Source organism: Myotis davidii, unplaced genomic scaffold, assembly GCF_000327345.1.
Source record: "Myotis davidii unplaced genomic scaffold, ASM32734v1 scaffold1252, whole genome shotgun sequence".
Taxonomy (NCBI): domain Eukaryota; kingdom Metazoa; phylum Chordata; class Mammalia; order Chiroptera; family Vespertilionidae; genus Myotis; species Myotis davidii.
In genome coordinates this window covers 207,076-230,304 of record NW_006283888.1, presented here as the reverse complement: position 1 = coordinate 230,304, position 23,229 = coordinate 207,076, and the positions used below count along the sequence as shown (strand labels likewise).

Genomic DNA, 23,229 nt, shown 5'->3' with positions numbered 1-23,229 from the left:
ATATACTGGTAATGTGCTGTGTGTGCAAATACTTGAAGCTGGAAAGGATTTGAAAAAACAATGAATGAGAGAAGGGGAAGATGGGCCAGGGAACTAGCACACAGAAGTAGCAAAAACAAGGCCATGGAATTTGTTGTCCATGATTCTTTGCACAGGAAGAGATGAGGGGTTTTAAGCCAAGAGCAATAAGAAGTGATAGAGTGTGCAGTTTGGATTAAAGAAAGAGTAAAGGAACTTGTAGCAAGGAACCAGCTAGGAGGCTGATGCAAAAGATAGACTTACAACTCTAAGGCCTTGAACTGGGGGTCAATGGCCCAAAAAGGAAGAATGGACAAAGTCAACAGGAAGTGGGAGACATACAAAGGGGACACTGCCAAGTGGGAGATTCCTCCCTCCCCACAAAACAGCCAACAGGACCCTAGCATCTACCTGCAAGCTCAGTCTTCTCTTGTCTGCCTCTACACCCAACCCCCTCCCCAATACCAGCAGCTCCTGTTCAGAGAATGGATGCCCTTAAACAGGGGCCTGCATCTTTTCCACCTCCCGCATGCTGCTGGCACCCATCTCTTCCCATTTTCAGGCCAATTCATTCACCATTTGTTAAGCACCTACTTGAAGTTAGCACTAGATGCTAGAAACATTTCACATTCATCATCTTACTTTAATCCCTGACAGAGAGACTTTATAATTAGAAAAATGAGGCCCAGAGAGGTTAATTGACTTGTCCAGGGCCACACTAATTGGTGGATCTGGGACTAGAGCCAAGTGCTAGAATTCCAGACATGGCATTCTTCCCATACACATCACAGTACTCTCCCCCCGCCTCCCAATTTCTGACTGATCCTGACCCCACACCCAGGAAAAAACCCTCCTGATTGCAACTCGCCTCTGGCTTTGCCTTTCTGAGGCAGGTGGGTGGCGTGCGCATCTCTCCGAGCTGGAATGCGCATGGTCAGTGTAGATCTCTGCTGTGGGCCTTAGGTGTCTCATGCCTGAGAATCCGGTTTGAGCTGAACTACAAAACCTCACCACGGATTGATTTTGTTACATACACTATGCCTGAAATTGAAGCTTCCTGAGCTAAGTGAGCAAAGGAATGCCTAATAATACCCCACATTCCACTTAATAGGATTGTGTTACCAAGAATCCTGAGAGGAGTCGAGACGAGGTTCACCCCACACCAAGCTCACTTCCCCAGCTTCAGACACCCTATCACTTGAAGAGCATTTGTCTCTGCCTTGAGTCCTTCATTCTGAGCTTATTTTGGGAGTCAGTGATATTAGAACTCCAGCTTTCCCACTTGCCAGTGTTATGATATTAGGCAAGTTCCTCCACTTCTCTGAGCTTCAAGGAGGTTGTTGCTGCTGTTTTTGTTTTTTTAATATTGGGATAATAGTTTCTACCTGTGACAGAATTGCCAAAGGATTAAAAGCTTCAACCTTTGTAAAGCTCGAGGCCTGGCCTAGAGTCTGTGCCCAGTAATGGTCATTCTCTTCACACCTCATTGGAACCACCAGGTCAAGATTCCCTGTAGCTCTACTGTCTCCAAGGCCGTAAAAGACATTCTCACCCTTGGTTTTCATTAGAGGCATGACAATATCAGACCTTGATTTCAGAGCCATTTCCAAGGGATCCTGTCTTCCTGAGAAATTCCCCACCACACACTCCCTGCACACTGCTTCTCCCCTGACCTTAGCATAGAGAGATTTGGGAGTCCCCTCCCCAATGCACAGAGGCTTCACCAGAACCCTGCCTCACCCAGGAAGAGAGAACCATGCAGAATGGAGGATCCCTGCCCCTCTGCTCAAGCTGGCTTTCAGGAACCAACACAATAGTCATTGTGAGCCAGCACTCTCTCAGTGTAGGGTTGTACAGAACATTCTGTCTTCTGAGTATTGTGAGGAACAGCAAGGATTGCTGCCAACTTGCTCTTGACCCAGACACTCAGGAAATCCAGCCTCCACTGCCCTTGTTGGAGGAGCTCAGACAGACCTCAAGGATAAAATGCTCCCCATCCCAATATGGGAAAATGGAGGCCCTGAAGGGGGAAGCAACTTGCTTAAGGTCACAGAACTAGATAGCCAGAGCAGAGGCCGAAATCCCTGCCCCTGCCTGCTGGGCCGACACATTCCCTCTCCCTTGACCTTGCATCCTCTCACCTCTTCAGAAAGCAGGGGCTCTTGCTGGTTCTCCTTTCTGCTCACTTCCATCTGGATTATCCAGAGTCCAAGACCATGCCTATGCCCTGGATGTGGCTTCACAGACCCCTGGGAGCAGAAGAAACCTAAAAGCCAGGGTAATAAGGGAAGGGCACAAAAGCAACTCCCCTCAGAAGGGGTGTCCACTTAGACCAGGGCTGTCAAATCCATGCCTGAGAGATCTTCAAATCCATGCCTGCTCTTTCCTTGCTCAGCCCAGGAACAAGAAAAGGCCTGATCCTTGTGGGATTGTGTTCCACCCACAAGAGAAGAAAAGGAGCTCATTTCCAAGTAAAAAGCTGAGTATCCTCCCTGCTTTTGAGTAAAGTAAGTAGAACTAGGGATATTTTACTCACCAGGAGTGGCAGTTACCCTAAAATCTCAAGGTTATAGTATCTCTGCCCTTCATGGAATCCCTGCCCCTCTTTTCCATGGCACTCTATTCTCCCCTCCCCACCTCTTCCCCTAGACATCATCCTTTCATCTCCTACAACTCCACTTCCTCCTCCTGCACTAACTTCGCTGAGTTACATTAATAATCAACTGCAGAAGGCCATGCACTTACTGTGTAGCAAAATCAGAATTTCCTGAGGAAGTCCCTTCCTAAGAAAATATACATCACAATCACAGCAACTGTTTCTTGAGGGCCTGTGTGTACTCTCTGTGCAGGGCAGTTGATGGCATCACTTTTGAGCTTCACAACAACCCTGCCAGTGAGCTTTTATATCCATATTTTCCAGATAAGAGACAGACTCAGAGAAGTTAAGTAACTTCTTCCAAGGAAATAAGACTAGTGAGTGCCAAGTAATAGGATTCAGACCCAAGTCTGTCCCAAGCCCACAGTCTAAACTCATAGCCTGTCTCAGGAGCAGTTCTTCATGTTGTGTTTACAGAATGCCAGGGAATGAGCCCTCTTGCTGTGTAGTTGTCTGGCCAGGGGCTATCTGTCTCTATCCTGTGTCTGAGTTAAGCTTTCTAGGGAAAGCATTGGTCAGAGACTATTCTTCAGGTTAGTTATGGGTGGGATACCTGAGGGCCTGGTGCTTTGAGAGGCCAGGTGGGAACATGGGGGCTGGGGATCCTCTTTGGCCAATTACAGCCTTCCTTTCTTGCTCACCTTTTGTGCCCAAGGAAACTGCAATGACCCCTCCCCTTCAGAAGGTCAGGAAACAGTCTTTTGGGGTTCTTTCCATATCCCTACCCTCAGGCTATTTTCAGGCTACCATGCTCCTAAGCCAGCTTTGAAGCTCTAAAGCTGGGAGCAGCCTTTCATCTTTACAATCCAGACCCAGTGGGAAGCTTAGACAGGGCTGATCAGTGCATGGCTTTGTTGGGCTTTGGGTGCTGAGCCGCCGGCCAAGGGCACGTGGCCCATCTCCATGGGAATTAGGAGTCGGGAGATGAGGCTGAGGTGACGCCTGCCACAGTCTTGGCAGGCCAAGTCTGAGAGAGGCCTGCCAGCTACACTCACCTGTCTAGACTGTGGGGACTGAACCTGGCCCCACCACAAGGCAGAGCTGGGCTTGCATCCTTCCTTTCTGAGGAGAGTAAGACGGTCTCACACAACCCCAGTGCATGTCAGCTTCTACTAAGTAGCACAGTAATAAGGCCATTACTGTTGCTATTTACAAAACAGCCTCACATTCTGTAACTGTTTTTGCCCTCAAAATAATCCACAAAGTAAGTTCTATTATTGTCCCCATCATGGGGGAAATTTTGTTCCCAAAAAAATTTACACAGGGGTGGGCAAAAGTAGGTTTACAGTTGTGAGTATGCGAAACAGAGTTTAATTCTTGTATTATTATTTATTCTTGTATTATATATTTTTTCCATACAAACATCTCTCTAATCATCAGAAAGATGCAAATTAAAACCACAAGAAGATATCAGCTCACACCTGTCACAATGGCTATCATCAATAAATTAGTAAGTGCTGGCAAGGATGTGGAGAAAAGGGAACCTTCATACACTGTTGGTGGGAGTGCAGTCTGGTGTAGCTACTGTGGGAAACAGTATGGAAGTTTCCTCAAAAATTAAAAATGGGGCTGCCTTATGACCCAGTGATTCCACTTCTCAGGATATATCTGAAGAAACCCAATTAGAAACACTGATTAGAAAGAATATATGCACCCCTATGTTCATAACAGCATTATTTAACAATAGCCACAATTTGGAAGCACCTAAGTGCCCATCAGTAGATAAGTGGATACAAAAGCTGTGGTAACACACTGGAATACCACTTGGCTGTTAAAAAAAAATAAAGAGGAAGGAAATCTTTTGCAACAACATGGATGGACCTGAAGAGTACTAAGCTAAGTGAAATAGACCAGAGAAAGACAAATACCATATGGTTTCATGTATATGTAGAATCTAATAAACAAAATAAGCAAACAAACAAAATAGAAACAGATTCAGATACAAAGAACAGACTGACAGCTGTCAGAGGGGAAGGGAGTGGAGGGCAGAGTGAAGCAGGTGAAGGGATTAAACAAAACAAAAAAATAAGAAGAGGAAATTTGGGCACATGGACACACCAGGAATTTGCAAATTTGCATTCACAGAGGAAAGACCATATGAAGAGGCAGCAAGGGGGTGGCCATCTGCAAACCAAGGAGAGAGGCCTCAGAGAAATCCTGCCTGCACCTTGTTCTTGGCCTTCCAGCCTGCAGAGCTGGGAGAATATAAATTTGTGTTTTTTAAGCCACCCAGCTGGTGGGATTTTGTTATGGCAGGCCTACGGACAGACTCAGAGAAAGCAACCTACCCTATATAGACAGAGCAATTAAGCTGTTAGCCCCAAACTGAAGAACATGTGCAGAGTTTCTCAGCGTTTTCCTTTACCCATATGATTCCATGTTTGTCTATCAGAGGCCATTTATCAAGTAGTGATAACTTTTCTTTTGCATTTCTAATTAATCAGGCACATACCCCTACCAGTAAGAGCTCCAGATCAGCATTAGCTAATTAGTGTTATCCACTGAGTTGATATGATTCCGGCCTAAAGAAATGACACCTAGCATCTCAGTTCCCCTGTGCTGCTGTAACCCAGGTAAAGGCACAGTGCCCACAGATTTTATTATATGACACAACTACCCGAGGGTAGATGGCAGGCTTCCTCAACACTGTGGTGGGATGGTTCAGAAACTCTCTGGTGCCATCACATAGGCAGAATTTCAATACCTCCATTGAGAGTTGCTAGATTTCCTGGGTGGGCCATTGCAGGCCTCAGACCTAAATCCCAGAGTGCATAGAGGGGGAAATTCGGTGGAAGTGGGATTGAGGATAGGAAGGCATCCTATGAGGCTAAGGATCTCCCACATTTCCTGAGGTCACCACAAGTGAGGAGCCCAGATCATGACACCTATATATCTTGTGTTTCCTTTGTATCGTAAATGATTGAATTTTCATTAACGTGATCCAGCAGCCAAGATAAGAATGATCATAAACATCATGCATTAAAGGAGGCAAAAACCAGACTGGGTAATCATCCTGTTATATGCAGATTAAATGAGCTAATTCATGGAAAGCCTATTACCCAGTTCAATCAAGGCAAGTAGTCATTATTATCATCATCATCATTATTGATTATTAACCATTACCTTTTTCCTCTTTCAGGCCAAATCTGTCAAGGTCTTTGGCACTAAACTTATTCAGTTTATTCAACAAAAATATATTGGGAGTCTTTTATATGCCAAGGCCGAGCTAGTTGCTATGGATGCAAAGAAATAAAATAAGAGAACAGCCCTGCCTGCAGCCCTCAGTGGATTTGGGAGAGTTAGATGACCAGAAAAATTGTCATGGTGAGACCTACCATCTAAGCACAGGAAAAGGAAGAAGCATATTGCCTGGGGTATCCCGGGAGAGAAAAGGGGAATTCTCCAGTCAGGGGTATAGCTGTGCATGGCACAGGGCCAGATAGCAAATGATCTTTCACTCTTCGCTAAGAAACTAAGACATTGTTCCTTGGACTTCCAAAGCCACCCAAGGGTCTTAAGGGGAGAGTAGACAGGTCAGATGTGCCCCTGAAATATGAGAGCTCTGCCAGCTTTACCTGTCAGTTTTGAGATCCAACCCCTCCTCCTGACAGTGGGAAGAACTAAAAAAATAAAAGCAAAATCGGGCTGCTGAGATCAAAGAAGTAGGCAAATGAACAGAATCTGGAAGGAGATTAAAGGAGGGAAAACCAGACTAAGCAGGATGCCCAGTTAATCGAAAGCTCACCTGGATTTGCAGCCTCTCCGTGGATATAAGAAAGTATGAGAAACATGGAAGATTTTTTTTGTATGTTTTAGCCCAAATATTTTTGTCTGGGGACTCTTGTATACAGCTCTAAGAAGGTAGATAGACAATTAGAGATTGTTGACAGTTGGCAGGATGAAAGTGGCAGAAAAGGAAAGTGAAACTAATATATTTTTAATGTTCACTCTTTCACATACAACTCTGACATTTAATCTCATACCCAAATTTGAGATCAATATCATTATTCCTAATTCCAAATTTTCAAGTGAAGAAGCTCTAGATGGAAACAATCAGGAAGTAACTTGTTGATATTCCTTTTCACTCCAACTCCTGCATGTGTTGGGGCAGTTTTATTGCCTAGAGCTCAAGTTATCAAACTTGAGTGCACCCGAGAATCTTCTAGAGGGCTTGTTAGAACACAGAGTATTGGGTACAACCCAGAGTTTCTGACTCAATGGGTCTGGGGTGGGGCCTGAGGATTTACGTTTCTAACAAGTTCCCAGGTGACGCTGCTGCGGCTGCTCTGAGACCACACTGTGGAAACCACTGGCCTTATGGGGATGACCCATCCAAAACCTAGCCCAGTGGTTCCGAAACAGTGCTCCATTCTGTAATCTTAAAAAAATAAAGAGTGATACCTAACTCGTTCTGATTTAACTGGTGCAAGCTAGGCATTATTATTTATAAAAACTCTCCAGGTTCAGCAAGTCCTCACTTAACATATTCGATAGGTTCTGCCACTTTAAGCAACATGACGTACTATGAAACCAGTTTTGCCATAGGCAAACTGATATAAACACGAGTTAAGTTCCTGTGGCATTTCATCAGCATTACAATGAAATGAGGTTAGCCAAAACAACATTATTTGAGGACCTGCTGTAACTCTAACAGGCAGCAAAGTTTAGGAACCACCAAACTTGCCTCACTTCTCCTTGACTCCAATCCTCATCACCACCTTCTACTTCGGCTCCCCACTACTGGGGCCACAGGTGGAACTTCTCATGCACCAGAGCTGCTCTGCTCACAACACCTCTTTCCAACCCTCTTTCTCCCACCGGCTCAGAATACCTGGTCCTTGAACTCATCAAGTCTCTTACTGGCCTTCTCCCTTTCCATCCAGCCCTTCACCTCTTTTCCTATTCAAACCAGGCCCAGTAATTCCTGCAACAATACATTCAGCCCCTTGTTCTTTCTTTGACCATATCTACCTGGGGAAATTTAAGGAGGAGTACCTAAATCAAACTGCAGGCATGGAAGTCCAGGGACGTTTCTTGAAGTTGATGGCACTTGAACTGAGTTTTGATGGACAGTAAAAAGTGGAAGAGGGCATTTCAAGCAGGGAAACAGCATATGTAGTGGCACAAGGAGGGAGACGGAAGGGTTTAACTGGGAATTCCATGCTGTTGTGTATGTCTGGAGCTGGTACCTAGCCCTATAATGTCAGGAAATAAACTGCACAGGCAGCCTCTTGCCAGTTGGGAATGGGCCTTGGGCATCGAGCCAGGAAATTTACATCATCTGTACAAGTATGAAGAGCGATTGATAGGTTTTCTCTTAAGGACTTTTAAATTATAACATTGATCATACTTATAGAAAATATGAAACACCTAGAAATGCATAAAGCAGAAAATAACAATCACCTTTAATCTAATTACCCAGAACTCACCACTGTTACAACTTTAGGGTAATTTGTCCTTTTCTTCTATGCATATTCTTACATAGTTCTATGCACATCCCTCCTTCGCACTTAACATTATAACATACATGTTTAATGTTTTTGAAATTTTGTAAATATTTTAATGAAAGCATAAAATTCTATCATATGGATACCATATAATTGATTTAACTATTTTCATACAGATAGGAATAGGGGAGAGAAGATTTCACTACGGGCATACCTCGGAGATATGGTGGGTTAAGTTCCAGACAGCCAAAGTAAAGCAAGTATTGCAATAAAGCAAGTGCAATCTTTTTGTTGGTGGAAGGTCTTGCCTTCAATTTGTAAAAAAAGGCAGTAAAGCAAAGCACAATGAAACAAGGTATGTCTGTATTACAATTGATGCTACAGTGTTCACATTTGTATGAACTTAGATTCTGTCAATGATTTCTTGTGATCAGTATCAAGAACAAAATGAATGAATCAGCTGTATGAAAGTTTCTTCCCAACAAGTTTTCTGCCAGCTTCCACTCATCACAGGTGTGAAAAACTGCACATTTCATCTTCTCTTCACAGCACTTGTGGTTATGACTGAAGGATTTGGGGTGTGGGCACAACACAAGCAGATTTGCATTTATAAAGTTGCATACTGGAGACTGAATCAAGTGGGACAAATCAGAAATGTTATTGTCCTTACTGTCCCTCCTTTGCTTCCACATTTTCCCCTTTCCATTTCCCTGTTCACCATTTTTCTTTCTCAGAGAGTGCATATTAATTGTTCATTGCACTCAAGCACTTCGTAAGGCTTTGTAACCAAGAACAGAGCTGAGAGGCCTCACTCTACAGTCACTACAAGCTTGTGCACAGCCCACAGACCCTTTTTTTATAGTTTTGTCAAAAAAAATCTCTTGCCTGGTCAGTGTGGCTCAGTGGTTGAGCGTTGACCTGTGAACCAGGAGGCAGAGAGGTTCATTTCTATGCATGGGTTGCAAGTTCGGTCCCTAGCGGGTGTGCAGGAGGCAGCTGATCAGTGATTCTCATCATTGATGTTTCTATCTCTCTCTCCCTCTGCTTTCCTCTCTGAAATCAATAAAAATATATATTTTTAAAACCTCTGGACAGTACTTCTCCTTCGGTATAAATATATATGAAAGCCTAAGTGACCATTACAACCAAACAACTGGAACAACCAGTTGACCAGTCGCTATGACACGAACAAAGCTGCCCCCTGTGAGCTCTCACAGGGGGAGCACTGCCCAGCCAGAAGCCAGGTTCATGGCTAGCAAGCACAGCTGCAGCAGGGGGAGCCTCTCCCAACTCCACAGCAGCACCAAGATGAGCTTGAGCGGCACCGGCCTGGCTTGGTCTCCTCCCTGGCTGCCTTGCAGCTTGGCGCACTGCTGCATCCCCCTAGGGGTCCTGGATTGTGGGAGGGCACAGGCCAGGCTGTAGGACCCTCCCTGAACAAATCCATGCACCAGTCCTCTAGTTTTTTATATTCTCCAGTAAAACTGCCAAGTGGGTTTATTGCTAAATGAATTTCTCTCTTCATCCTGTGATTATCCAATACTACATATGATCATCCCTGTCCCTGGAATGTTTTTCCTCTTTCTTAATCCAGCAAATTGCCTTGGTAGTCATCCTTCAAGACCTTCCTTAAGTGCCCCTGACACCTTCCTTCCAACCTTGACCAGTCAGAATCAGCTACTCAGGCTTCCTTACTCCTATAGTTCAAGTACAGCATTTTCTATACCTAACACTTTTCTCCCTCTTGGCTAAAAAAAAAATCCTTCCAAACTAAAATATTTTGTACCCCACTTCTTAACAGAGTGCCTGATACTTGGTTGCTACTCAGTAACTGTTGAATGAATAAATGAGTAAGTAAGTTAATTCCTGTTTTACTAAGGTGCATAGACATTTCATCTTAAATACTAATGAGTTGGTAAGTATAAAGACAATATGGAGCCGATGTGAATTGCTAAAAGCACACTCTGAATCATTGGTACCTAAGGTAAAACAGACACCTGGTATACCAGATGTTCTAATCCTGGGTTCTAAGTTCTAAACATTTAATTGTTCTGTGTGCCTGGACATTGATTTTCATTCTGTTTAATTTTAAAAGCAAATTTAATTTGGGTGTAAGTGTCTCTGTGCTAGAAACAGTAAAGGGAATTCAGTGATGCCAGTATTTCCAAAGTGTGTTCCTAAGAAAACTACCATGGACTGTTCATGGGCATCACACAAAAGAATAGCCTGTGGTCCCATATGTTTTGGGAAACAGAGATAAATAGGTTTCTTTACCTCAGAACTTCCTGGTAGCCATTGTAGGAAGTTGTAAGAAAAATCAGTTAAGAAATGGTAAAGTGATAGAAGAGCAGTCAGCTTTCCTTCAGTGGTAGATAGGAGTCATCCTAGCCCCTCTATGCTAGGGAAGATTCAGAATACAAATTCAAAGGCAGAATAGCAAAAAGTGTACTGAGAGCCTAGCTCCTACATTTATCTCCTCAGTTCCACATTTGTGCAAGCCCCTGCCCCCCACACACCCACCACGCTGATGAGATCAGCCTTCATTACTTCTCTTCTAGAGCCAAGAAGCAAGGTAATGTGTGGGAAGTGATAACTGTAAGGTAATGTGTGGGAAGTGATAACAACTCTAGAGTTAAAGCCATTCAACAGGAAAATTTGTTAAAAGACCAAGACATGGTAAAAACTGAAACACTTGAGTCCATTAAGTCCTCTGCTTCTTAGAACATCTTGTTACCAGGGAATGTTTCAAGGAGGGAAAAACATTGAACTATCCCACAGCTCTGTCAGATACCAAAGCCTGGTACAAAGAACAACATTTTATAAGATATCTGTCCCTCTGCCACTAGAAAAATTTTAAAAAGTTCTGCTTCTCTTCCTTTCTTCTACCCCAATATAACTCCTCCACCTCTTCACACTGTATATCTGTATATACTTCTCTCCTCCCTCCTTTTCCTTTTCCTCCTCCATGGAATGAAAGACATTAGGAGACATGGCCCTTTGCAAGATCTCTCTCTCTCTCTCTCTCTCTCTCTCTCTCTCTCTCTCTCTCTCTCTGTCACATAACCCATGTTGATTTCACTGACAGTGTTAAAATGACACAGTAAGCTAAGATTACCAATGGTTATTTAATGCTCTTTGGTAAGAAGGGAACTAATTAAGTGACTAGAGGTTTAGACATGTGTTGTTTATTGGAAGTAAACTCCTTAAGAGAGCCTGAAGCATTCGCCTAAGCAAACATTGCCCTTCATGACTTCTTGTTCCAAGTCCAAATGAGATGGAGATGAGATGGAGACTTTAAGGAGATAGTATCTTTTCATAGGAGAGAGAGAGAGAGAGAGAGAGAGAGAGAGAGAGAGAGAGAGAGAGATACCAGAGGAGAGTGGGAGTGCCATGAAAGCCTTAGCTAGGTACTTCAGTTGGAGCATCCTCCAAATGCACTGGGGTTGCAGATTGGGTCCCCCATCAGGGTGCATTTAAAGAGAGAGAGAGAGAGAGATAACAGAGGAGAGTGGGAGTGCCATGAATGTAGAGGGGGACGCTATATACCTGTTACAGAAAGACTAAAGCAATTTGTGTATCTGTTGGCAGTTGATATTCATCAATGATTACCAGTAGGTTAAACATTAGCAATGTTGACACATTTGTGGTCAGTGCAATGGTTTGTTTAACTGTCTTCACTACAAATACATCCTTCAAGAGAATGTTTTTTAAACAATAGTCTTTTAAACAAAACAAAAGTAAAAACAACCCCAAATATCTGCTTGCCAATGCTAATAAACATTATTGCAATATTTCAGGAGGTTCCTTAGAAGACAGAAGCCATCTGTTAAGTAAACAAAAAAATTAACATAGACACCATTTTTTAGTTTGTGGATATTAACAGGATGTTAGTGATTAGCTACAACCTATGAAAAAAAGTGCCTTTGCTGTAGTAGGCAAAAGAATGGAAGCTTTTAAAGAGTCTGCATTTTTATTTTGTTTCTGTTTTAAATAAATAAAAGTTGTGTTGTAAAAGTGAGACTTGGGCCCAACATCAAATCTTAAGACTTCCATTGCTTTCACAATAAATTGAGCAGGCACAATCTAAGCCTCAGGAACTTGAAAAAAGGACCTCTTCCAGGTGTCAAATCAGAAGTTACTGCCACTGTGGGAGGTTGTCGATATTATGTGACTCTGAGCCTGACACTAATATTTCCTGTTCCTCTTCTTCTACTGTGGACCCAGAATAATCTGGTGTAGGTAAAATATTCTTTTCCTTGGCTCAGCTTAGGCACCTGGTGTCCTGAAAGAGGTCACTGATTTCCCCAAGGATGTCCAAGGAGGTTGGCTCACCACTGGCTTACCATAGGCCAAAATTGAGGTTAATTAACCATCAGTCATCATCAGTAGGGCCAAGATGTTATTCAGACATTCAGAGAAGAGAAACTTGATCCGGCTATGAATAATGGTCTTCATCAACATTCCTTCCTATATTAATCCCAATCCAATGTCTTTCTAGCTTGAAAATAACTTCAGAAATAGCTCAGTTCATCTTTAATGTTATTCCACATCAACACCTTTTTCACTATAACTGGGTTTCTGTTCATGAAAAGGTACATTTAATGGCCTTTGAAGAAATTTTCTATTCAGAATGAGTATGAAAATGCTGTGTGGTGGGAGATGAAGAGATATTGACAGATCTGGGTTGGCCAAAACCTGCCTGAGGAACACAGAGATGTATATGTACTGCTTTTGCTTTTCTCACTCTGCAGACCTCAGTGACCAGCTTCTTGAAGTGGTGGGACTAGAAGGAGCCATGGAAATGGGGCAGATCTACACTGGTCTGAAGAGTGCAGGCAGGAGGCTGGCCCAGTGCTCCTCTGTCACCATCAGGTATGCTTCCACATTACCCAGCATCCTCCAAGTTTCCCTATTTGTTCCTAGATTTAAGTTCAGGAAGCATGGGGGTTGAGAGGCAGAAGCTTGATAACATTTATAAAGAATGTCTTTCTTTGGAGACCATTTCCCAAAGTAGATATAATGCAGCCACCCAGGACATAAACTAGAGGGTCCACCACAACCAATTTGCTGTTGTCTTAGAATGAATTGATGAAATTCTCTAAGCAGGAGTATAAGACTCCTTGCCTTTTTATATTTACAAATTAAAATGTTAGCTGTATGTCGGAGGGCACACTCTGACAAAAAGCAGGCTTTCTGCTCTGCTCTTTCTTGGATAGTGGCCTTAGAAACACTATTTTCTATATGCCTTTGTAGAGCTAAACCATCAACATCAGGAAACCCATTATAATTGACTAAGAGGATGATGGTTCTTCAGGGTACGGACCATCAGGCCAGCCACTGCGGGCGCCTAGAAGAGAAGGAGTCTAAAGGAGGGGATCCTGTGATTTGGATTGCTTCTGTTCAATCAGTGCAACTAATCAGCTTCTCCACCTGATTATTTCAGAAGTCTTTGTTCCTTTGCTTTTTCCATTCAATTTCTGCGGATAAAATCTATTAGTGTGCCTTGGGGACCTCCTAGAGGGGACCACAGCATGCAGGTTTCCCAAAGATATTTGACCACAGAATCCTTGTCTCCAAGAACCTCTTGGGCAAGTGTCCTCAGAGCACATTTGTGGAAGCCCTGCTCTTGACACTCCCTGCATGCCTCCGAATGGCCCCCTGAAATTGTTCCTTGATGTCTCTTAGCTGAAGGTCTATCTCATGAAACTCTTTTCTTCATTCTGTCCCTGTGTCTTCTCTGTCTTTTCTGTTATTTCCCCAAAGCTTTGCTCCTTTTTCTCTCTGGGCTGTTGCTGTGCTGGGTCTTCTGCTTTCCAGATAAATCTCTTCCTTCCCTGTCCAGTCACCATGACTCTAGTATTGGGTAGGTCCAATCAGCACATCTAAGCTATAACTTACGTAGACCACAAAGACTGTAACATCTTAATCCTGGAAGAATTTTTAAAAATCCATGTAAAAGAAGGAGGAATTTCTCTTTATATTCATTAGACTATTTTGAGATAGAAACAGAGTGGGTGAACCAGTAGCTCCATCCTCCTGGGCATTTTCCAGATTCTCTCCTCAGTCCCCAAAACAAAAATCCACTCTCTCCTCTTATTACTTGTTTGACTATTAGATTTATTGTTGTTCTTGTTGTTGTTTTAAATATCCTCAGGGTCAGTCAGAGAATGATCAAATTAAAACACAACTTGCCTCCCACATTTTATAGTTTCAAAAACAGGGCAGTTATCAGGTGAGGGCTTCCTGTCCAGAGGGTAGCAACTGTCCCCTGCTCACCCAGACCAGAGACCTCTGGGAGGACCTGCCTTTTCTCCCAAAGGTGAGGTAGTATGAATTCACAACTCTTTAACAGAAGAAAGATCGAAGACCTCGTCTCTCTCCTTTTAACAATCCACTTGCCAGAGAAGCTTTGTCCCAAACAAAAAAGCAACACTGTCTCCTCTCCTCTCTTCCTACCAATGGGGACAATGTTCCCAATGACCCCATTTCCCAGCTAAGCCTGGTCCACAGTTCATGCAACCAGATAAAAGAAGGGATGGTTAGGATCAGAGGCAAGACAAGACACACTCATATCTGAGCTGTACCTTGTACAAGTTGGAGACATTATATCATTGACACAGTGCAACTTCTCACTCAGCATAGAAACCAGGCCTTTTCCCATTTCATAACCTTTCCCATTTCAGTGAAGTTTTTGACACCATCTGCAGGCCCTCTGCCTGATTGTTTGAGGGTCTGTTCAGCGGTTATGCTGCCATGCTTTGTTAGCCACTGTTTCCCAGGCTTCTGTGGACTTCACTGCTCACCCAGGGCAGTGTTTCTCAAAGTAGGGTCTGAAGACCAAAACAACAAAATCACCCATAGTACTCATCAAAATGCAATCTCCTGGACCTGGAAAGTCAATATCCTTGATGTGGGCCTGGGAATTTTTTTTTAATAACCCCCGCTCCCCAAGACAGTCTTAGAGAACCACTCCTATGTGGGCAGATAAGGACTTCCCACTTCAGTTTCCCTGGTGGGGACAACCCTGATTCTCTGACGCAAAGAAGCTCACTGTGTTATCTTGGTTTTCCGGGGTTTCAGGACAAACAAGCTGCTGCCGATGCAAGTGGATGGAGAGCCCTGGATGCAGCCACCTTGCATGGTAAGTTTTCCTGGTCTTCGAGGTGAGGATGAGAAGCTTTATTTTGGGTCTTTTGGGTGCACTGACCTAATATGAAATCACTGAATCTCAGAGTTGCACAGGCTTTGAGAAATCATCCTCTCTTTCACTTTGTTCATCCATCCATTCATTTACCTGCCAAGCTTTTATTGAATACCTGCTATGTTTCAGGCACTTGTGAGGCATCAGTTCCAAAAGTCACGAATGAAAGCTCACGATTCTTCTGAGACTTCGTTTATACTATCCTTGAGAGCCTCAACTTGAATCATTCCAGTGGCAGGGAATTTACCACATCAAAAGAAAGACTGTTCTGCTAATGAACAAGTCTAATTGTTAGAAAGTGCTTCTTTATGTTGAAGTCAAATCTGCACACTTAACCTAGAACTTCCAACAAGTCCTCCATGGGAGCTCCTGGGGGGGAGAGGGGGGAGAATTCCCACAGTGCATGGACACACTCGTCATGAGTTCACCACAGCCTTGAGGACCTGTATGAGAACTCCACTGAAAGAGTAACCACATGAGTTATCTATTTTGGTTATGGTGTTCACCTAGCACTTAACACTTTGCCTGGTTTTCTACTAGTTGCGCAATAATGTTTGTTGAACAGTGGACAAAGGACTGAACAACTGAACAAACAAAAACAAAGAGGACATCTTCATTCCCTTTATACTATGTTAGCTCTCCACTTAGCTATAGGAGCCAGGCAGCCTTTCTCTTAGTTTCTTCTCTGCTGAAACCCAGCTAGAAACTCTATGGTGAAGAGAAACCACTGTCTTGGTGTTCGGGACCCATGGTCTTCATGAGATATTACATTAATAATATCCTCTATACCAGTGATGGCGAACCTATGACACGCATGTCAGAGGTCACAAGTGAACTCATTTTTTTGGTTGATTCTTTTTTTGTTAAATGGCATTTAAATATATAAAATAAATATAAAAAATATAAATCTTTGTTTTACTATGGTTGCAAATATCAAAAATTTCTATATGTGACACGGCACCAGAGTTAAGTTAGGGTTTTTCAAAATGCTGACACACTGAACTCAAAAGGTTCGCCATCACTGCTCTATACTATCATGAGACAAATCTCAGAAGACAAAAGTAATATTTCTAAGCTTTCTCACTCTGGTAAGTATTCAGATGCCTCAATAACCTGATGTTTTGAGCCCTTCGGAACATCAAGTGGTCTTCCACTAGAAAAAGGGTTTTCATGAAATTTCATGCATCACAGCACAAAAGAACTTTTGATAAAAACTGAAGCCAGTTAAATTAAAATGAAGTTTTAAAAAAAACGGTTAAACACAGTTATACAAATAAATGCAAATGGATCATTCTTTGCAAGAGAAGATACATAATGGAAGCATTAGTAACATGGATCCCAAACCTAAATTTCTATTAAACAATGCTGAAAGCATTTAGGAGACATTGTTGAAGGAATAATAAAGATATGTTAAATTTTTCATTGTATTTTTTCATTTTGGCAATTTAAAAGAGTTTCTCAGAAGAAAATTTTACTAACTAAATAATCCTTTAGTGAAACTAAAAACAGGGCACACACTTTTCAAATCTGGGAGAATTTAAAATTTATGAACCTTATCAATGTAGCAAAAACAGAAAGCAAATAATAAGCAAACATTAACAATTTTTTTGAAGTATAATGAAAGAGGTTGAGACTAAATACATCAATAATGACAAAAATATATGTTAAAGTCTCCTAACAAAAGGGGATTAGAAATTAAAATTTAATGTTATGCTTATAAGAGATATACCTAAAACAAAAGGATATATATATATATATACTTATTTGTCATATCTTTTTTTAGACATAGAGAAATTAACAGTAATAAATGTTATTGTTAATTATATTAATTTTAGACAAACTAATTTGCCAATATGCCAAAAACACAAAATAGAATAAAGAAGGTCACTTTTATTCGATAAAAAGTAGAGTCAAGTATGAGATATAATGTAATGATCATAAAATTTTAGGTATCTAATAATAGAACCAAAATATATAACGTGAGAAATAATATCAATATATATTCTGAAGAAAAAAAATGACAGATAAAAAAAAATTGACAGAAAGACCAATATTGAGAGGCTTTAAAATATTTGTTTTTGCCTTAAAAAAGTAAATAAATAAGTGACATAAAACTTGGATTAAATAACTTGATAGCCTATAAACAAATTAAATGTCTCCATTTTTTCAAGGACCCACAGAATATTTACTAAAATAGATCATAAACAAATTTACCAAAAAATCTATATAAAATTCAGAAACAAAAATTATAAGGTTTATTTTCTTTAACTACAAAGCAATAAAACTAGAAATTAATAATAGAGGATTAAATAAATAAGCAAACAAAATTTAATTATTCAGTGATTTTAAATTTTTCTAAAGAACAGTAGATTCAAGAGATTAAAACCACCATTATTGACTTAGAAAAATAAAAATAAAGGCTCTCATTCAAAACTTATAGAATATAGCTTAAACCATATTTGGAGGTATGTTCAGAGACCCATATACATCTATCATTCAAAAGAGGGGGGAGAAAAGTAATGAATAATTCCAAAATTATAAGAATAAAACAAAATAGGAGAGGCAGAAGGAAGAAAATAATAAAAATAAAATAGAAATTAAACAATTTAAAAACAGGAAAATCTAAAACTAGTTCTTTAAACATGTCAAATATTTGAAAACCTAATTTCAAAAAGAGAAAACCAATGATCATAGTTATTAAAATGTAAAAATATATAATAATTGCAATAAAAATATAAATGCAGTAATGGTTTTATTTAATTACTAGAGGCCTGATGCACAAAATTCGTGCAAGGGGCACGGCCCTCGCAACCCCAGCTTCATCCGGAAGGATGTCCGGAAGGACGTTCGGCTGTCTGGTCTAATTAGCATATTACCCTTTTATTATTATAGATAACACATTACATAATATGAGAGATATAAAAATAGATGAAAACTTAAAGATTTAACAAATATTTTTTAAAAGGTTTGAATTTAGGAACTTGTTTCTAAATAGAGATCCCAAACAAAATCTTATGGCAATTTATTTTTAACTTTAAAAATAAAAACAAAAAACCAATGCAATAGTGAAGGCATTTAATGAAAGAACTATGAGGAAGGGCTCCCCACAAGATATTAAAACAGCTATAAAGCCACTGTAGTTGGCACAATATTGTATAGATAAATCAACTGTACAGAAGAGGCCCTAAGAAACCCTAGTACATAAAAACTAATGAAGAAAAAAAAAAAAGGAAGATCATAAACTAATTTAAAGGCAATGAACTGTTTAACATACACTAGCCAAAAAATTGCCTGACTGGGAAAATGTCATTATATATCAACTTCTCAACTCTATACTCCAGAAACAAAACAGGAAAACTCTAATTCTATTAAAGAATTAAATGTTACTAGCTGGGGGGAAATATAGGTGACTATCATCACACTATGAGCAAGGACTTTTTAAAGAGGAAAACATGACATATTGGACTATTAACAAGTTTAAAACTCTACAAATCAAGAATCAATATAGATCTTTAAAAGGCTAAAGACAAGATGTTTGCAATAGCTATCTCAATGAGCAGGTTAATTCTCATAATGTATAATGATCTCTTAGAAACCAGCAGGAGAAAATACTAGGAATGCAGCTGTGAACAGACAATTCACAGAAGAAATGCCATGAGCTAATAAACCTGTGAAATAATATTTAATATAACAAATTAAGAAAAAGGAGGAGAAAGAATTTCAAGTTAAAATGGTGAGAAAGCCCTGCCATGTTTCACTTACCAAATTAGCACAATTTGCTTTTCTTTTTAAAATAATATTCATTGTTGTCAAGGGTGTGGCGAGTCAGGCACATTCAACCAATGAGGCCAGAGTATAAACGGGTACAGCTGCGCTGGGAAGCATTTGGAGCCATGTATCAAGAAGATCCTTGCAAATATTAAATCCAGTTCATTTACTCTGACCCTTAAAATTGTTCATATACTTCTAGGTATTTATTCTAAGTAAAATGCAAGTTTCCAGAAATAAAGAAACCAGTGTTTAAAAATGCCTATATTATTCATAATAGTAAAAAAAAAAAATTGGAAATTACCTAAAAGCCCAACATTTAGGGAAATGGTTAGATAAGCTATGTGAACGTCATCAAATGGAATAATTTTCAGCCACTGGAAATTATATAATGAATTTTTAATGATATCAGAAATGCTTTCAGAATAACGTTCAATGGAAATAGCTGATTTCAATTTTATTAAAAATATATAAGCACAGAAACAAACTGGAAAAAAATATACCAAAAAGTTAACAGCAATTACTTCTAGGTGATTTTTAAATTTTTTCCATAACTTCTAAATTCTTAAAAATGGGGATATATTTGTTTACACATAAAGATTTTTGTGTATAAAATAGTCATAATTTAAAGACTTGCCTTGTGCTTGCAGCACTGTAAGATGGCCTCTCATGCTTTACCACCAGTTAGGTGGCATCATTTGAGCTTGGAAATTAAGAACCTTCTCCCAGAGTTCGATAATAGTACTAGTAAGATCTCAAAGTTGAAAGGGATTCTACTAGTCCAGTAATTCCCAAACTTGAGTATATGTTCAAATAACCTGGAGGGCTTTCAAAACAAAGATTGCTGGATTTGTTATTCAGTAGGTCGGGATGCCTTAAGAATTTGCATTTCTGACAAGTTTCCAGGAAATACTGATACTGCTGGTCTAGGGACCACACTTTGAAAACCAATAATCTAGTTGAACTTCCGGACCTATCAATAAATCCCAGACTTCTCCATCCCTAGTAAAACCTGATTGTCCAGCTACATTTGAAAGCCTCTGATGGCAGGAAACACTCTGATGAAGCTGGGCCTCCTAAAATGTTGGAGAACCCAGAAATAGCTAAGATCTGGAAAACTGCAAACCCCCTCTCTCCTCCTCAAGGCTCACTTTAAGCAGGAATATTTCCTTGACTTTTTAAAAAATCAAATTGAGACCTTTCAAGTTTGTGCCTTTCTATTTATTTCCAACTGAAATTAGGGCAGACTTGGATACTTCCCAAATGATCAGGGAAGGGTCCACTCTTACAGTTATTGGCCATTTTGCTGGGCATGATTTGAATTATTTGCCCTGAGAGGGCAACGTTGAGGAGTCTCTCAGTTTATTGCTTCTCTTGAAGTAATAAAAATGTGTTGATTTCCAGAAGATGGCCCCCAAAACAAAGTCAACTCCCAGCACTAGTGAAATTTTAAAATTTACTCCTTTCAATGGGGAATTATATGCTGCAGTAGTTTTGTGAATTTCAAGCTATCACAAGAGCCCTCTATATCACTTATCTCTATAATAGAGCAGAGAACTAGGAACATGGGGCTGCTGTCCCTAGTGCTTGTCAGATGTAAGTATTATGAAAGGTGTTTAAGAAATTATAGAGGCTTTAGTTAATTGCCTGACCTGCCCAATTTCCAGAGAAACTTTAGTTCTAACTACAGAAACATGAATGCTCTCTTTCCATCAGGGGTCAAAAAGTCAGGTTTAGCCACATCCAACTACCTTCTAAAATGAGATCTTTGCTATTTAACTTCACCAACCCCCTCCTAATTTGGGTATAAAGGGGTAAGAGACTAACATCTCTTTGACTCCAAAAGAGGATATGAACTCATATTTCTTGTTTTTAGTGCATATACATACAGTCAACTCTCAGTTATCTACAGTACTTGAATCCACAAACCACATCAAAATCTCATGTTACCCAGGGTCTCCAAACTCCTACCCAATCAAGACCTTCATCAAAACTGCTGAAAAACCAAATGAGAGGGATTTGAGTTTCACTTCCTTCTCTTCGCCCTGGAAGTGCTAACCAGCAAGCAAATAGCTCAGCTAGACAGCGAAAAAGGAGAAGCCAGGGTCTTCTATCATCTGGAAAAAAAATGGGCTCCATCCGTGGGAAATTGTAGGCAGTGCCAGTTGCCACTCTGCCTCAAGCATAGCCACCACCACTGCCATGATGTTCTCTCTCTCTTCTTGCTGTTCTAATCGGTCAGTACTTCCACAGCATGTCCTCTGAATAGGCACTGCACTTGCTCCGGGAATACCAAGGTGAGTAAGATGAAGTTCTTCCCCTCAGGGGACTTGTATGCTCAGGCAGTAAGAGACAGCTTACCACAAGGAAATGTGCAAATTGCTGTCATCAGAGAGAGCAAAATTACATGCCACAGAGAAGTGCTGTCAGAGTCCCCAGTCTATGCCTCACTTCCATAAATTCTGGAATAACCATAATGCCCATAATAAGGCACATAACACAAAATGTTGCTTGAAGTGTTCTTGATTTGTTCCTCTGGTGACTACCACAAAACAGAAAGATGGACTCCCCTTCCAAATCTCCAGACTCTAGAGCAGTGATTCTCAACCTTCCTAATGCCATGACCCTTTAATACAGTTCCTCATGTTGTGGTGACCCCCAACCATAAAATTATTTTTGTTGCTACTTCATAACGGTAATTTTGCTACTGTTATGAATCGTAATGTAAATATCTGATATGCAGGATGTATTTTCATTGTTACAAATTGAACATAATCAAAGCATAGTGATTAATCACAAAAACAATATGTAATTATATACGTGTTTTCTGATGGTCTTAGGCGACCCCTGTGAAAGGGTTGTTCGACCCCCAAAGGGGTCGCGACCCACAGGTTGAGAACCCCTGCTCTAGACCAACAGGAGAATCATTTTCAGCTTCTAGCACTCAGGAAGTTTCCACAACAGCTTTTGGTTCCACCCTTTCCTTTCCATAGCCTGGAGCCTTATAAATTTAAACCTGGCTTCCATAGTGCCCTCTTGGTCAGACTCTTCCTTCATTCCAGCTCACTCTGACAACAACTGTTAAATAATTTTCCTAAAACTCTTTTTTATCATGTTATTCTCCAGCTTAAAAAGTTACCAAAGTTCCCTATTATCTCACATTAAACCCCTTAAAGCCCTATCCCATCTGTGTTCTCAACCTCATGTCTCATCCTTTGCCCCCCATTCAACCAGTTTATACGTGGCCCCTCTACCCAGTGTCTTCCCTTTCTCTTTTCAGCAGCACATTTCCTCCCCTTCCTTTCAGATCTTAAAATTATTTTTCAAACACTTCATTCAGACTACTCATTCCTTACCTAATTTCTTTTTGGCACCACTTGGTTTAAGCTACATTCATTTAAACATGTAGTTTCTCTGTTGCTTTCTGTGGTCACACTGTCATTTCCAATGATGTGATAAAAACCATGAGAAAGGGCTCCTAGATTCTGTTGCTTTTGATGCACATCTTTTTCCTTCTCCTCCAAAGTAAGATACCAATTATTTAACTGTTACTTACCATTTTACACTTTATGGTGGGCTTTCATTGACAGTCTACCAGTTGACCTTCAAAACTTTGTGAGAAAAATATCCTCATATTATAGTTGGCCAGATGGGGTTTTGAAAGCTAAGGGATTTTTCCAAAGGCTCACAGTAAAGAGGTGGGAATTCTGAGACACAAACCCTGGTCTTTGAATCCTAAATTTCTCTTGTTCCCACATCATCTTCCTACTCTGAATACATCAAACTTGATAAGTGTTGTTGATAGACTGAAAATGCAGATTATTGAAGTGGCAATGACACCAGGCCACATGTAAATAGGGATTAAGCATTTTGAATCCATGCCCTGAAGACAATGAGCATTCACCAATGTTTTCTACTTCAAATTGACTTAAAGTTTACAGGAGAAAATACTCATAAAACCTAAAATTAAAAAAAATAAACACCCATATGCTTTTAAAATAAAGTTAGGTCTCTCCTACGTTAGATGAAGAAAAGAGGAAAGACCTAGGAGACACACTTGGGAATTCTCCAGATCATGTTGCTTGAGTCAGGGGTTCAACAGAAAGTCAACTTTAAGTTACTAGTAGACTTCGCACTGC

At 40.5% G+C, this 23,229-nt stretch overlaps 1 protein-coding gene across 5 annotated transcripts in view; it reads left to right on the top strand.

Moving 5' to 3' along the window:
* The window catches only part of DGKG (diacylglycerol kinase gamma), a 197,507-nt gene that overhangs the window by 173,437 nt on the left and 841 nt on the right, over positions 1–23,229 (top strand). For all 5 annotated transcript variants that reach the window (XM_015567631.1, XM_006754153.2, XM_006754155.2 and 2 more), the window contains 2 exons: positions 12,873–12,993; positions 15,202–15,262. In XM_015567631.1, the coding sequence (XP_015423117.1) occupies positions 12,873–12,993; positions 15,202–15,262 (182 nt within the window). The remainder of the gene's footprint in view (positions 1–12,872; positions 12,994–15,201; positions 15,263–23,229) is intronic.